At 42.4% G+C, this 15,866-nt stretch overlaps 1 protein-coding gene across 1 annotated transcript in view; it reads left to right on the forward strand.

Moving 5' to 3' along the window:
• The first annotated feature begins 305 nt into the window (after positions 1-305).
• Positions 306-15,866, forward strand: part of NPC1 (NPC intracellular cholesterol transporter 1) — a 115,983-nt gene continuing 100,422 nt past the window's right edge. The window contains exon 1 of the mRNA XM_089675736.1: positions 306-472. Within this exon, the coding sequence (XP_089531862.1) occupies positions 404-472 (69 nt within the window). The 5' untranslated portion in view covers positions 306-403. The remainder of the gene's footprint in view (positions 473-15,866) is intronic.

The following is a 15,866-nucleotide window of genomic DNA, read 5'->3' on the forward strand; positions in this document are numbered from 1 at the left end:
GGGAGCATCGTCAGCGCCTAGTGATCCGAGGGATCAGCTTCAGGGGTGCGTGTAAGTGTAATCCAGCCTAAATGGGGTTAACTGTCAAATCTCCGTGCTACAGAGCGCGATCGGCGATCAGCTTCTTATGCCTAAAACCGGGACATGCGCTGTTGCTTCAAGTGGGACAGATCTTCATGGGAGTTAGATCTTGCTGCTGCCACAGCGCTCTACGGGGATTGGCTACGGCTTGCGTTCCATAAGCCCCTGTGCAGACTGAAGAGGTGTGGCTATGTGGGCGCAGCTCGATGCTGTCATCAGGCAGTGAGTGGTAGGAGCGGTGTGCTGATTGGGGAGCGGCTTCCTGTGTGCACACCCCGGACTAGACTGACCGGAGATCAGTGAGAACATCACACTTCTGACGATGGGCGGTTGTCGGCTTCTCCGCCTGATCACCTTCTGCCTGTTGGGGGCTCTGCACCTACCGAACAAGGTAAGTGCCCGGAGAGGTGCCTGACACTGGAGGACTGGCTGCACCACTCTGCTTCCTACCGGTGTCTGCTCCTTCATACACGCTGTGTCTGGCCATTGCCTGTATGATGAGGTGTCTTTGTAGTAAATGGATCTGTATTATTATTGTTACCATCAGGCTGTCAGTGATGTATTGTCTGTGTGTGTTCGATGGAGCTCTACTACTACTATTATTATTATTATTATTGATCAAGCTGTCAATGATGTGTTGTCTGTGTATTAGATGGAGTACTACTACTACCACCACTATTATTATTAGTAGTAGTAATAATAGAGATCCATCTAATTCACTGACAATACATCATTCACAGCTTGATCAATAATAATAATTATAGAGATCCATCTAATACATAGACAACACATCATTGACAGCCTGATCCATGTTATTGATCAAGCTGTCAATGATGTATTGTCTGTGTATTAGATGGACTACTACTATTATTATTAGTAGTAGTAATAGAGATCCATCTAATTCACAGACAATACATCATTGACAGCTTGATCAATAACATGGATCAGGCTGTCAATGATGTGTTGTCTATGTATTAGATGGATCTCTATAATTATTATTATTATTGATGATGAAGCTCTACTATTATTATTATTAATCAAGCTGTCAATGATGTATTTTCTGTGAATTAGACGGATCTGTATTACTACTAATAATAATAATAATAGTGGTGGTGGTAGTAGTACTCCATCTAATACACAGACAATACATCATTGACAGCTTGATTAATAATAAGGATTAGGCTGTCAGTGATTTATTGTCTGTGTATTAGATGGATTATTATTTATTATTATTATTATTATGATGGATCAAGCTGTCAATGATGCTCTACTGCTACTACCACTATTCTTATGATTGATCAGACTGTCAGTGTTGTATAACATTCCAGGAATGTCCCTCCTATTTGATGATGTCTTCTAACTTCCATGGAAAATCACACTGAGTGATCACCATATTCTGCCTATCGGACCACATCTGTGTGTATTGGTTGGTTTTGATTTATTTGAACTTCTCACCTAAAACTCCTGCAGATCCATTGATTCCCATTGAGCTCAGGATTTCATGTCACTATCCGGGCATGTAATAGAGGAAATAAAGGATCATTTGTTTAGTATAGCGGTCCTATCTTGCACACCGTCCCCAACTCTTCTCATCATCTTAGTCTGGATAAGCCCAGAGGTTTAGGGCAGCAATCTGGTACAGCAGGGGTTAAGTCCAGGGTCACAGGGCAATAATTTGTATGCAGTGAGGGACAGAAAGCAATATAATAGGATACAAGAAGAGATAAGTCCAGAGGCATAAGGCAGCAATCTGGTATAGCAGGGTTTAAGTCCAGGGTCACAAGGTAACAATCCAGGCACTATAAGGGACAGGTAGCAATTTGGTATAACAAGGCCTTAGTCCAGGGTCACAAGCCAGGCACAATGAGGGGCGGTATTTCACTGAGCAAGCGCTCGCAGTGCAGAGAGGACTACTCACACTTGTGGCTTTGGTGATCATGGAGTTAATTCAACCACAAGCACAAGCACAGGGTCAGAAGGACACAGGAGACTTCTGGATCTGGGGGGGGAGCAAGGTGGACGGGTCCTGTGCACCTGATTTCAGCTCGGCATGCATGCGCACACACAGCAAGGCAGCACATTGACCCAACAGCTCACAATGGGGAACTACATGTCCCATCAGTCCCATGCATAGCATATGCTGATGCTGAACTATATGTGCCAAACACCCTGCAGCCCTGAGTTTCTCCATGCCTATCACTAGAATGCAGCCAGAGATCTCTGCTACAATCTGTCAGTGTCATGGAGGTATTCTCCCTCCCTCCAGACCCTCTGTTTGGCCACAGGAGCTCACTAATCGATTATGCAGATCAGATATCTTATTTATATACTGCTTTTCATTTAATTTCATGGAACACATTTTTTTAGAGGTTCTTTGCGGTTTCCCAGAAATCTTATCTTTCTGATCTACAGACGTTTGCCCTCCGGGGACCTTTCACACTAGTTCAGTGCAGCGTGCACATCTTCATACTTTGAGTTGGGCAGCTGATTGACAATGAATAGGTTTCAATGTACAACAGTACTGGTGCTGATTACATTGTATCTCGGTGCAGGGTAATGCACAGGACAGCGTGTATTGTACTGCGTGTGATGACATGCAATCAGCACCTCACTTTGTGAAGGCGTGTTGGAACCCAATCACAACAAAGGGCACCACAGCACACATAATCTGCTTTACGCCCCATGTCCTGGCATGAATGGGCCTTATGAATCTTCTTGAGAAATACTGTTGTTCTGCCATCCATGTTAAAGCCCAACTCCAGGAAACTTGAAAATTCTCCCTTGCATTGGTCCTGCGTCTACATTGAGGGTCAGCGATATTTTAGGTCTAGGGACTTGGAAAAGCATATTTACTTGTGCAAGTCCTCCACATTGGTAGACCGGTCCTCGCAGCATCTTCTCCCCTTTTTTGTTTTCTGGTGGCCCAAGGTCCTGATGTCATCAAGATCATTGCAGGGTCCATAGCCCTGCATTGTATGTGAGGATGCCAAGGGACAGTCCACCACCAGAGGATGAATTTTTATATTTCCCAGAGTTAGGCTTTAGGCTCTTCACACCTCAATGTTTCGTAAAGGCAAGCTAAATAGTGCGGTTTTGAACATGTTTCGAAAATGCATGTCACACTTTCAGTGCCATTCATTGTTAATGGTACACCAAACACAGGCAAGGAGACTTGTTTTCCACGCAGAAAGCTACATGAGCTACTTTGACACATTTGTGGTACATAGCTGCCGGAAATGAATGGGCTGCCATATGCACAAAGCACTAGACTGCATAAACGTAGCAAGATTTTGCTGCACCTAGGTGTGAATATAGCCTTAAAGCAGGGGTGTCAAACACCACTTCATCGCTGGTCGTATCAGCAGTATGGTTGCCCTCACAGGGCCGGTTGTATATGTAAGACTAGATTTCCAGAGCACCCCCCCCCCCCCATTACATCGAATGTCAAGAATCCCACACCCTCCCTAACATCATCGTGCACTTTGGGGGCAGAGCTGGAAAGCAAAAAGTGCAGGGTCTGGAGGAGGACCAGAGGAGGCGTGGAGTCAGTTAGCAGAGTCTGCTGAATGCTGAGACCAGGGGAGGCAGAGATGAGGGGGTGCTACAGCTGCACTGAGAGGCAGAGGAGTTCTATTCTCTCTGCTTCTGACTGCTGAGACAAGGGGGGGGGGGGGGGTTACCTGCAGGAGAGGTGCAAGGGACACGTGAAATGGCCTGGAGGGCCGGATTTGGCACATGGGCTTTGTGTTTGACACCTGTGCCTTAAAGTAAAACTATAGGCATGTTTTCATTTTATTTTTGGGTAGACCCCTATGTTCTCTTTTTTTTTTTTTTTTTGCCATCTATATCCCATTGGAGAGATTTCTCTTCACTTCCTGCTCCAAAACAGGAAATGTGGAAAATCCTTCCAAAGTGAGGGAATCCCTGGTTGTCACCAGAATTAGTGCCTCCATGGGAAAATCTGCTCTCTGTTCCTGTTCTGGTGACAACCCAAAATTTGAGGATGTCTTCGACTATTGGTAATTAAGGTAAACCGGACAAATGGAGACAGTCAATCTCCCTAACATGGATACAGACAGAAAGAAAAAACTGACAGGGGTTGTAGTTCCTTTCCACTACATGCAAAACTAAAGAAAAAAAAAAGTTTTTCCTTATTTCTATTCCTAACAATGCTGTCCCTACAGATTACTCAGAACAAGACCATAGGCGGGGACTTTGGAAAGCAGAAGTAGTTTTGCTTTGTGGAACAGAAAAAAAAAAGTTTACCAAGGTTGTCCTTTATCACATTGGGGCCACCAGCACGCTTTCAGTTTGTTTTATTGAATGTTTTGGTAGATCTGTCCTTGGCATGTGTAATAAGCCTCCCCTTACATCCAGTGTGACATATACGGATGCATGCTCTACTAGAAAGAACATTAAAAAAAAAAATTGGTGAGCTGATGCCAAATGTATAAGTCTGCAACAGCAAATCTAGGGATCTGTTCTCGGTTCTATTGAGCCAAGAAATCAATGCCCTATCAGTAGAGTACCTATTAGGTGATCATTGATTGTCTTACCCTCTTAACTGTGGTGAAACTACATATCCCATCATGCCTGTGGCTGTCAGACTTGCAATGCCTCATGGGACTTGTAGTTCCACAACAGCTGGTGTCCTGAGCTTGCCTACCCTTGTCTTGCAGGGGTCTGTGAATGTGGATGGTTCATCATGTGATTCTTAGCATACAAATGAGCACGTCATGACAGAAACAAGCAACCTTACTGAATACAGTGTACTTGTAATATGTTACATTGTAACTTTGACATCTGTCACAGGCCGACTTGCCTTTTTTAGTATTATTATATTTGTAGAGTTTGTTTTGTTTTTTTGTTTTTTTTTATATTTGCATTTTTCTTTTGTTTCTATTTAGTTGCATTTTTCTTTTCTTTTTTTTTTTTGTTAACAGCTGACGTTAAGTGCCTTGTCACACTTTTTGTGTTGTAAGCCCCGGTTCACACTGGCGCAACTTGACAGATTAAAGTCATATGACAAGTTGTACCCTATTGGCTCCTATGAGATCGTTCAAATCGGTGCTAACTCAAGTCAACAACTCAACTTTGAAAAAGGTTCCTATACTACTTTTGTGAGATTTCATGTGCGACCCACATTGAAGTTGTGCAGATGTTGGCAAGCCCCACTAGAAGTTGTGCCAATTGGCGGCTTTGAAATTGTGCTGAAGTAGCACCACTTTAAAGCTGCACTGGTGTGAACCGGGTTTAAAACTAGGGCAGCACAGTGGCTAAATGGTTAGCACTTCTGCCTGGCAGTACTAGGGTCGTTGGTTCGAATCCCAACCACGGCACCACCTGCCTAGAGTTTGCATGTTCTCCCTGTGCCTGCGTGGGTTTCCTCCGGGTACTCCGGTTTCCTCCCACACTCCAAAGACATACTGGTAGGTTAATTGGATCCTGACTAAATTGGCCCTAGTATGTGTATGTATGAATGTGAGTTAGGGACCTTATACGCCCCTTGAGGGTTAGGGACTGATGGGAATGTACAATATATATGTAAAGTGCTGTGTAAATTGACAGCACTATATAAGTACCTAGAATAAATAAAACACTATATGTTTTCGGAAACACATATTATGCTTTTAATGCATTACACTAGAGATCAATGCATGTCATATGCATGTAGCATGTTTTCCTCCCCTCACCTGTGGAAAAGTGGATATGTGACTTAAACTGGTTGTAAACCCTTGCATATACTTAGTGAAGTGACTGGCCTCACACAGAGATGAACAAATCCTCCTACATGAGTTGTACCTTTTTTATCTGCACTCTTCTGTTCTGTACAGCTGTTCAAAGTCCAGAATTGACACAGCGGGGTTTATTTACTAAAGCTGGAGAGTCCAAAATCAGACTCCCTTCTGCATAGAAACCAATCAGCTTCTAACCTCAGCTTGTTCAATGAAGCTTTAGCAATGAAACCTGGAAGCTGATTGGTTTCTATGCAGAAGTGAGTCTGATTTTGGACTCTCCAGCTTTAGTAAATAAACCCCAGCATGTCTGAGCTTTCAGAAAGTCGGGGTCAGGGAGGTGAAGTTACATATTGCAGTGCTCAGTGAGGAGAGCTGATTGGATAAAAGGGACACACCCCCTTCACACATCACACAGGAACTGAGTCTGTCAATCACAGGCTGCGTGCTGGAGGCTTTTCCCCCTGTCACCTTTCTTCTCTCGGTGTCAGGAAGACTTGTCAGAAGTGACAGCAAATCACATAGTTCTTTTTTCCTACTGAATTGTATGTAAAGTGCACAATGTGATACATTATTCACGTCACCACACAGCAGCGTGGTGCGTTTTACTATGTGGTGCCATCCAGTGCATTGCGATAAAATGAAGCATGTCTGCAATTCATTGTAGCTTACTATACTGCACCTCTGAGCTGCAGGGCAGTGTGAATGGGGAATATAGAAAGCGATTTTTTTCTATGTGCTCTTGCAGTAACTGGCATTCTTCCAGCGTGGAAAAATGCCAGTCATAGCACTATATGTGAACAGGCCCTAAAGGTTGTGTAGGGAAATGGAAGGTGGAGAAACTAGGCCAGCACAGAGATTAATTGGAGACTCCCAGAAACAGACGGGGCTGTTTTACGGAATTGATTCTTTCTGAAGTAGTTTTCTGAAATGTTCTAATAATTTCCAAGGCGCATTGCTTTGCAAATGAATAAAAAATCATTTTTGGAAAGAAAAAATCCTCTAAGTAGTCATTTAAAATACTTTGATATTTTTATGTTTTACCTGTCAGTTTTTCAGGCAGACTTGATTGGATTATCCTTAGCTCTCTATGGAGCGGTGGGTGTCAGTGGATATGTGTTCGCTGACACCCGCCAGCATCCCATCCGATCCTGACAGGCGGTCTGTTTCCATCCGACCGCCCCATAGAAAATAGCGGGCTGTATCCTCTCTGCAGCTGCAGAGTGGACACAGACCTGTCATCCTCTTGCTCAGCAGGGATCACCGAAGGGATCCCCTCTGAGAATGGATGTGCTGATTGGTCCTCCCCGTCTGAAAGGTGCCTTAGGCTATGATCTATTTCTATTGATACACACAGTGTAGGGAGATTTTAGTCCTTGCACCAAGGATGGCTACATAGGATGTTGCAAGAGAAAGGAGCCACCCCGAAACAGGAGTCCTGGGGCAGTGGTCATGGCACCATCTTAAACTTGACCATGGATACGAATTAAAGGAGAAGTATGGGATTTTAAAAAAAAAACAAAAAACAAATCCATATTCTCCTCTATCCTGACAATATTGGCATGCTTCCTGAGCCTGGAGTAGCTCTGCCCCTTCAGCGGATAGCAGGCAATAGCCTGCTGTCAGCTGACTCTGGGTCACAGGAGGACAATAATAATTGTACCCCTGTGACACATAAGAGAAGTATGGCCAAAAAAGCTGCTTTGCCCATACTTCTCTTTTACAAGATAAAGAAGCTGCATGCTCAGTAAGTGTTTAAGGCAGCTGCTGAAAGTGCTTAAAAACACCAGGATCTTCACACCGAAGGTTTTTTCCCTCCTGCTTACCTTTTTGTCGGTGTTGTCCACAATTCACAAACTTACCTGGCCAGTGTTGTCCTGTTGTGATCCACCGGGGTGTAAGTAATACAGCCCCTTCAGCTCCTGGGGGCCACTGCACGATTTTGTCTAATTCCAGGACTTGGGATCTAATATGAGTTTGCCCTTATAAAAGTGGTTGTAAAGGCTCAGGGCTTTTTTGCCTTCATGCATTCTATACATGAAGGTAAAAAATCTGTGTGCAGCAGCCCCCCACAATACATATCTGAGCCCATCCCAATCCAGTGATGTCCACAAGAGTCTTGGCTCTCTGGGGACTCTCCCTGCTCATTGGCTCCCCCTGCTGTCAATCACAGCCAGTGAGCCAATGAGGAGAGAGGGAGCGGGACCGAGCTGCTGCTCTGTGTGTGAATGGACACGCAGAGCAGCAGCTCTGAAGCCTTCATAGCAATCTGCTTTCTCTGGGGGTTCTTGACAGGAGGGAGGGGTAGGAAAGTGCCAGCGAGGGACAAGAGAAGAGGAAGGTCGGGGCTGCTCTGTGCAAAACCATTACACCGAGCAGGGAAATATAACATGTATGTGTTTTTTTTTCTTTTAATTACCTTTAACCTGTTCCCATCCAGCCTATAGCAGAATGACGGCCCAGCGGGACTCAAGTTGATCCAGGTGGGCGTCACATGACGTCCTTCCCAGATCGCTCCTTACGCATGCCCACGGGGCAAGATCTGTCATAATTGTCATGTGATCTGCTGTGATTGGTCACAGCCGGTCACATGGTACTAGCAACGGGCCGGTACACAGATCTGTCATTTGCTGTGTCTGAGGTACACATGACAGATCAGTGTACTGCACGTTGCTAGTACCATGTGACCAATCATAGCAAGTCACATGACAATTGTAAACAATGGATGGCTTCCTTTCATGCCATCCATTGTATACAATTGTGTCACTAGCTGTGATAGATCACTGTGATCACATGTACAGACTGAGCCAATCACAGCCCATCTGTGTCGTGGCCGATCTGTGCCATAGCCAATCACATCTAATCACAATAAAAAACCCTGAATTAATTGATTTCATTCAGTTAAATGCTTGCTTATAGCAAAGAAATTCTTTGCAATAAGTGTTAAAAAAAAATGCTGATCACGTCCCCAAAGTAATACAATGTTACAATGGTAACATTTATACTACTTTGGTCACCGTGTATTATGAAAAAAAAATCTTTAAAAAAAACTTTTTTTTTTTATAAAGAAAAATTTATATATATATTTTTGTTCTGTACTGTCACCAGTCAGTGTCCCTGATCACCACCACACTAGATATATGGTGACGCTGTACTGCACTGGTGACCGTTTGTTAAAAAAAAAATTGTGAACATTTTTAATTTTATTTTTCCTAAAAATTATGATAAAAAAATTACAACTTCAAAGAACTTGCCATGACACTTGCTAAATATATTGGACTGTCATATATATATATATATATATATATATATATATACACGTATGTACTGTCCTACCATTTTTGGGCCTCAAGAAACTAGATTGGCTGTCAGTACTTCAGGATTGATCAATTTTCAGACATACCATATTAATGAATACTGACTTGGATTATTTTCACCAAAGAAATGTAGCTGAATACATCTTGGCCTAAATTTATTAATAATTATTTGGTTGCAAAATCTTATAACCAAAACAAAAAAAGTGTTTTTTTTTTTATTTTTTCCAAATTTTTGGTCTTTTTTTCATTAATAAAAACCCCAGTGGTGAATAAATACCACCAGAAAGCTCTAGTTGTGTGAATTTTAGTTTGGGTACATCGTTCCATGACCGAGCAATTGTCATCCAAAGTGTCAGAGCGCTGAAAGCTGAAAATTGGCCTGGGCAGGAAGGGGGCAATAGTGCTCGGTACTGAAGTGGTTAATATCACTTTCAATATTGCATTTTGTCTTTTTAAAGCTGACCCTGCATTAAAATCTAACGATGCTTATTTTAGTTGTGTGTAAAATACAAAAATAAGTCTTCTGGGATCCTGTTTTAACAGGAAGCAGAGGTGGGTCTCAGATACCATTGATAGAAAAGTATGATGCAGGATATGAGGTTAAAAAGAGGAAATTCAGTTAGATATGGTAGGTTTTTTTTTTTTTTCTTGTAGCTGCTGAATTTTAAAAAATCGGGTACGTACCAGTGCCTGGGGTCCGGCGCTGTTTTCACACAGCCAGCTCTTATCTCTATGGGTTGCTGATGCCGTCCTCTTGGATATGAGGGCTGCGGGAGGGGCAGGACAAGGGACCCTGGTCTTGTCTAGGTCGAAGATAGTGGGAGTCTGCAATGGCAGTCTCCATATTTTCTGTTCTCATGGGCTTGCTCTTAAAAGCGGTATTACACCCAAAATGTAATATGGTATATTGCAATTTATTTATTGCAATGAAGGAGCACAGGGGACTCCTTTGGACATCGGCATTGTCCGTCGAAGGGAAGTGTTAGATGTGCTAGCAGATTTAGATACACTAACAAATAAAAACCAACCTCCAGCTCACACTTTACAAACACAATTATAGCAAAACAGTTTTTTCCCTTATGGTATAAAGATTTAGCATAAATAAAAGCAGATAATTGTCTCCCATGCCAGTGTTACATGGGTTGTCTGATCTCTGTAACTGATACATTTGCTAGAGAGCTTGTTCTTTTGAAAAACAGACTTGTTGGCTGCATCACCAGGTAAAAAGACAAGAAAGAAAGCCTAAGGCCTCATGCACACTGTTTTATTACAAGCGCTGTTTCCCCTGACTTGAGAAAATAAGAGGTAAACACTCACCTAAGCTGCATTTTTTTTTTTTAAACCAGTTTAGCAGAGCTGAGCAGCATTTGGGGTTTGGGGGTTTCTTTCATTGGCCAAAATGTTAATTTATTCTGGCCACTGATTTGAATAAATACAGAAGTGCTAAACGCACCTAGCACTCGTTTAGGTGCATTTACACATGCTCAGCGTTTTTTGCAGTCAACATTCCCTCACCTGAATATGATTTTAGGGTGTTCAGAAAGTATCCTCTAAACGTCCCTGTTACTAAACTGATGTAAATGTCTGTATGCATGGACACATAGGATAGCATAAAGGGAAGCTCAGGGGCCAAAACCCACAAAAGCGTGAGTTTAGGAGCAGCAGTGTGCATGAAGTTTTCTTTTTTGAAAACTAATGCAGCCATCACATCTAAGAATTGGTAAACTGCAATAAAATGTTAATGAAAGTGTTATTGTAATAATAAAGCCTAAATGTATTTTACCATAATGAATTCCTTGCATTAAGGTAAAAAAAACATTTTATGCATCTCTGTTCTCTCCCTTCCCTGTGTGAAGGGGGGGGGGGAGAAGAGATCAGTGCTGTGCACAGCTGCATCTCTTCTCCTCTTGCTTCCTCATCACACAGGACTCAAACAATCAAATGCAGTGGGGAGGAACTGTGGGGGCAGGGTTAAGTCCCGCTGTGCGTGTCTATGAAGTGCAGATCCATAGACCTGCATCTCGGGAGCGAGCAGACACTGTGTGCCCCATAGCAAACTGCTTGTTATGGGGACACACTAAGAGGAGGAGCCACCAAGATCACCAGCGGGGGACCCGAGAAGAGGAGAATTGGGGATGCTCTGTACAATACTATTGCACAGAGCAGGTGACTATAACATGTTTGTTATGTTAAAAAAAAATTGACTTTGGTAACACTTTAAACCCAAAAGCAAGCAAGCGTAAATTAAAGCGTAGACAGTAATAATAAATCTTATTATTATTTGTTATCCCTCCTAATTAGTATAGATAAATACAAGTTTGCTGTCATTGAGATGATGGTGTGCAATGTCCCGTGCACACACAGACGGGGGAAATGAATATGTTTACCTCAGCTGACTATCATGTGTCCTGCTGTCATTGCTGACTATTAATATTTTGGTATTCGGTGGAGCCCTGTTTTGCCCAGTCACTTCTTTCTCCTTGTTGACTAACACATCTATGGAGTCTTAACCCTTTATACTGCGGGTGATTTCTGCCTGAGTTGTGTCCTTCTCTCTGCCTATTGGCAGGATTGTATATATCAGTGTATGTCTCTGTGCTCGTCTGTGTGATTGCAAACAGTAGATCTATGTTTTGTATGTAGATCTGTTATCAGTGGACCGCAGGAGGGTAAGCCAGTCACATACTGTTGTATGTCTTTATATGAGCATGGTGTTGCTTAGTGTTTTGTGCTGAATACAAATGTTCCGGTTGTACACACTGCCTGGCTGTATTTATTTAGCTGTTATGCAGTGTGCATCGGTAATGAGCAGGGTATAAAAGAGCCCTGTTCACTGCTGGTATAATACATCAAGTACATCCGACATTGCACACATTCAGGCTGGCGCATCTCCTTTAACACATCATTTAAAGCTGAACTATAGCCAGATACAATAGATGCAAATGAAAGCTGAACTTCAGACACCAAAGCTTTCATTGAAATATATTCCTCAATATCCACAAATGATATAAATATACTTTGTGTGCACTCAGTGTAAGTGCAAACTCTGTTATAACCTTGTAAATGTGGGCAGAGACATGATCACTGTGCTGCACACAGACTGTGCAGAGAACAAAGCTGTGGGAGGGGCCCAGTAGCTCCACCCACTACAGGCTGCCTGTAGAATTCTGCAGGAGGAGGTGGAGACCAGACCAGTCACTCTGCACAAGGAGAGAGAGCAACAGTGGCTGGTCTTTATTACTGGAAGCTCCTTTACAGAAGTTTCACACTGGATTACTGTAGAGAACTGGAAACAAATTTACAAAACTCACCAAGATTCATGGAAGAATACACTTGCCTTTTGAATTTAGCCAATATTTGCTTATCCCGGAGTTCAGCTTTATTGCAGCTCTTTAGTCATTAAAGTGGTTCTAAAGGCTGAAAGTTTTATACCTTCATGTATTCTATGCATGAAGGTAAAAAACCTTCTGTGTGCAGCAGCTCCCCCTCAAATACTCAACTAATCCCCCTCTTGATCCAGCGATGTGCACTGAAGTCTCGGCCATCCCAGGACTCCTCATTGGCTGAGATGGAAATGGCAGCCATTGGCTCCCACTTCTGTCAATCACAGCCAGTGAACCAATGAGAAGAGAGAGGCAGCGAGGCCAAGCCACGGCGCCGTGTGTGAATGGACACACGGAGCAGCTGGTGCCCCCCATAGAAAGCTGCTTTCTGTGGGGGCACCTGACAGGAGGGAGGGGCCAGGAGAGCCTGCGAGGGACCCAAGAATAGGAGGATCCAGGCTGCTCTGTGCAAAACCACTGCACTGAGCAGGTAAGTATAGACATGTTTATTTTTTTTTCTAAAAAAAAAAAAGTAAGCCTTTAGAATCGCTTTAATACATCATTTCAAATATATTTTAAATGCAGACAGTTTCATTGAATTAGATCTGATATCAGTCTCTTGCAATCCCTGTATGGCAGGACTGGAGTTTTGAGCGGAAAAAGCATCACAAAGCACCATTTAGTTCATGTGCTGAGCAGAAGCATGCTGATAGAAGGAGCGAGCAGAGTGACTGAGAGATGAGCTCATCACCGTGCTGCTTCTCTTTTCACTGTCCAGTTACAGGTTGAAGTGGGTCCAGGATGACCTGGGCTGAGAATAAATGCATTTAATACTGCTGTCCATCTGACTGAGGACATCTACTGGCAAGTATTAAGTGGAAAACGTATGATTGAAGGTAAATATTGCAACAAAAGCTGGTTTTATTATTTTGTCTTTTAATGCTCTGTTTTATCTTGAAAGTTTTTTTGGCTGGAGTTCTGCTTAAATGGTTGGTATATGCAGAACAAGTCTCGAGGTCTCTTTTTCAAATACAAACCTGTTTTTAAGATCTGTAGAGTGGCTGTGCGCATTGCCTGGGTTTCTGATCACACACAGTAATTCATAAAAAACAAACAGTAACTACAACAAAGTATTTGTCATAGCAAAAGGAATACTAGATCTTGCTGTCATTCAAGAACAATAGTAAGCTCCCTGTCATTCTCCAGTAAAGTATAGGCATTCAATTACACAAAGATTGATTAGAGAGTAAAGATTATCCTGTTATTACCCAGGAGCAATGGATAGGGAGCACTAATGTCATCTGGAATTTCATTTTGTGTTAACCTCTTTCTACATGCGGGTGGGCTTTAACACCCCCATGCTGCAAATATGCGTCACTGGGCGGCTGATGAGCACACTCTCTGTGCGCTCCCAGCTGTTAGTCTGGATTGAGAGCGGTCTATATCAGTAGTTGGCGGAACCAGTTCTCAATCGTGTGACCGCCAATTACAGCGGTCACATGATCACTGATCCTTCCTGCCCCCTGGCGTTCTGAACTTTATAAAGGGTGGGCAGCAAAAGGCCCCGTTTACATCTGAGTGTATTTTTGCTCAAAGCTACAAAAATCTCAACAGTAAAAGTCTTATTGCTTTAAATGGTGTCTGATCACACCTGAGCACTTTGACAGTTGTTGCTTAAAAAAGTAACAGAGCTTATTTTCAGGTAGATTCGGGTGTTTTTAGCCCCATAGACTTAATGGGAGTGCCTAGAAACAAAAGTGTTTGTTTGTCCTTTTTTCTTTTATTTGCACTCCTGTCTATGGGGCCAAGGACACACGATCCTGCCCCAAAAAAAGCCCTTGAATTGCACATCACCTCTAAAAGGTGCAAAAAAGCACAAAAAAGCCTTTTATAATCTGATGAAAGCTTGTCCTCTTTACAGACTTGAGTTAGTGGGATGGAGGGCAATTAGCAAATTGTGGTTGATGGAGCGAGAGACTACGAATCCATGACTACACATCGAAGACTTTAACAAGAAATAGTTACTAATTTTTGGAAATATTATTTTCTTATTGAATATAAGTATGTGTGTGTGTGCGTGTGCGTGTGCGTGTGTGTGTGTGTGTGTGTATGTATATGTATATGTGTGTGTGTGTATGTGTATGTATATGTGAGTGTGTGTGTGTATGTGTATATGTATGTATATGTGAGTGTGTGTGTGTGTATGTGTATATGTATGTATATGTATGTATATGTGAGTGTGTGTGTGTGTGTGTGTGTGTGTATATGTGTATATGTATGTATATGTATGTATATGTGAGTGTGTATATGTGTATATGTATGTATGTATATGTGAGTGTGTATTTGTGTATATGTATGTATGTATATGTGTGTGTGTGTGTATATGTATGTATATGTGTGTGTGTGTGTGTGTGTGTGTGTGTGTGTATACATATATATACAATCTCACACACAGTGGATATAAAAAGTCTACACACCCCTGTTAAAATGTAAGATTTCTGTGATGTAAAAAAATAAGACAAAGATAAATCATTTCAAAACTTTTTCCACCCTTTTTAATGTGAGCTATAAACTGTACAACTCAGTTGAAAAACAAACTGAAATCTTTTAGGTGGAGGGAAGTAAAAATAAATGAAAATAATATGCTTGCGTAAGTGTGCACACCCTTAAACTAATACTTTGTTGAAGCACCTTTTGATTTGATTCCAACACTCCAAATCTGTCAGACTGGGAGGACATCTCCTGTGCACAGCCCTCTTCAGATCACCCCACAGATTTTTGATCGGATTCAGGTCTGGGCTCTGGCTGGGCCATTCCAAAACTTTAATCTTCTTCTGGTGAAGCCATTCCTTTGTTGATTTCGATGTATGCTTTGGGTTGTTATGCTGAAAGATGAAGTTCCTCTTTATGTTCAGCTTTTTACCAGAAGCCTGAAGGTCTTGTGCCAATATTGACTGGTATTTGGAACTGTTCATAGTTCCCTTTACCTTGACTAAGGCCTCAGTTCCAGCTGAAAAAACAGCCTCAAAGCATGATGCTGTCACCACCATGCTTCACTGTGGGTATGGTGTTCTTTTGGTGATGTGCAGTGTTGTTTTTGAACCAAACATATCTTTTGGTATTATGGCCAAAAAGTTCAACCTTGGTTTCATCAGACCATAACACATATTCCCACATGCTTTTTGGAGGCTTCAGATGTGTCTTTGCAAAATTTAGCTGGGCTTAGATGTTTTTCTTAAGAAATGGCTTCCGTCTTGCCACTCTACCCCATAGCCCAGACATATGAAAAATACAGGAGATTGTTGTCACATGTACCACACAGCCAGTATTTGCCAGATATTCCTGCAGCTCCTTTTAATGTTGCTGTAGTCCACTTGGCAGCCTCCTAGACCAGTTTTCTTCTCGGCTTT

Source organism: Staurois parvus, unplaced genomic scaffold, assembly GCF_062004578.1.
Source record: "Staurois parvus isolate SC_StPar_1 unplaced genomic scaffold, SC_StPar_1.0 ptg000157l, whole genome shotgun sequence".
In the NCBI taxonomy this organism is placed as follows: Eukaryota; Metazoa; Chordata; class Amphibia; order Anura; family Ranidae; genus Staurois; species Staurois parvus.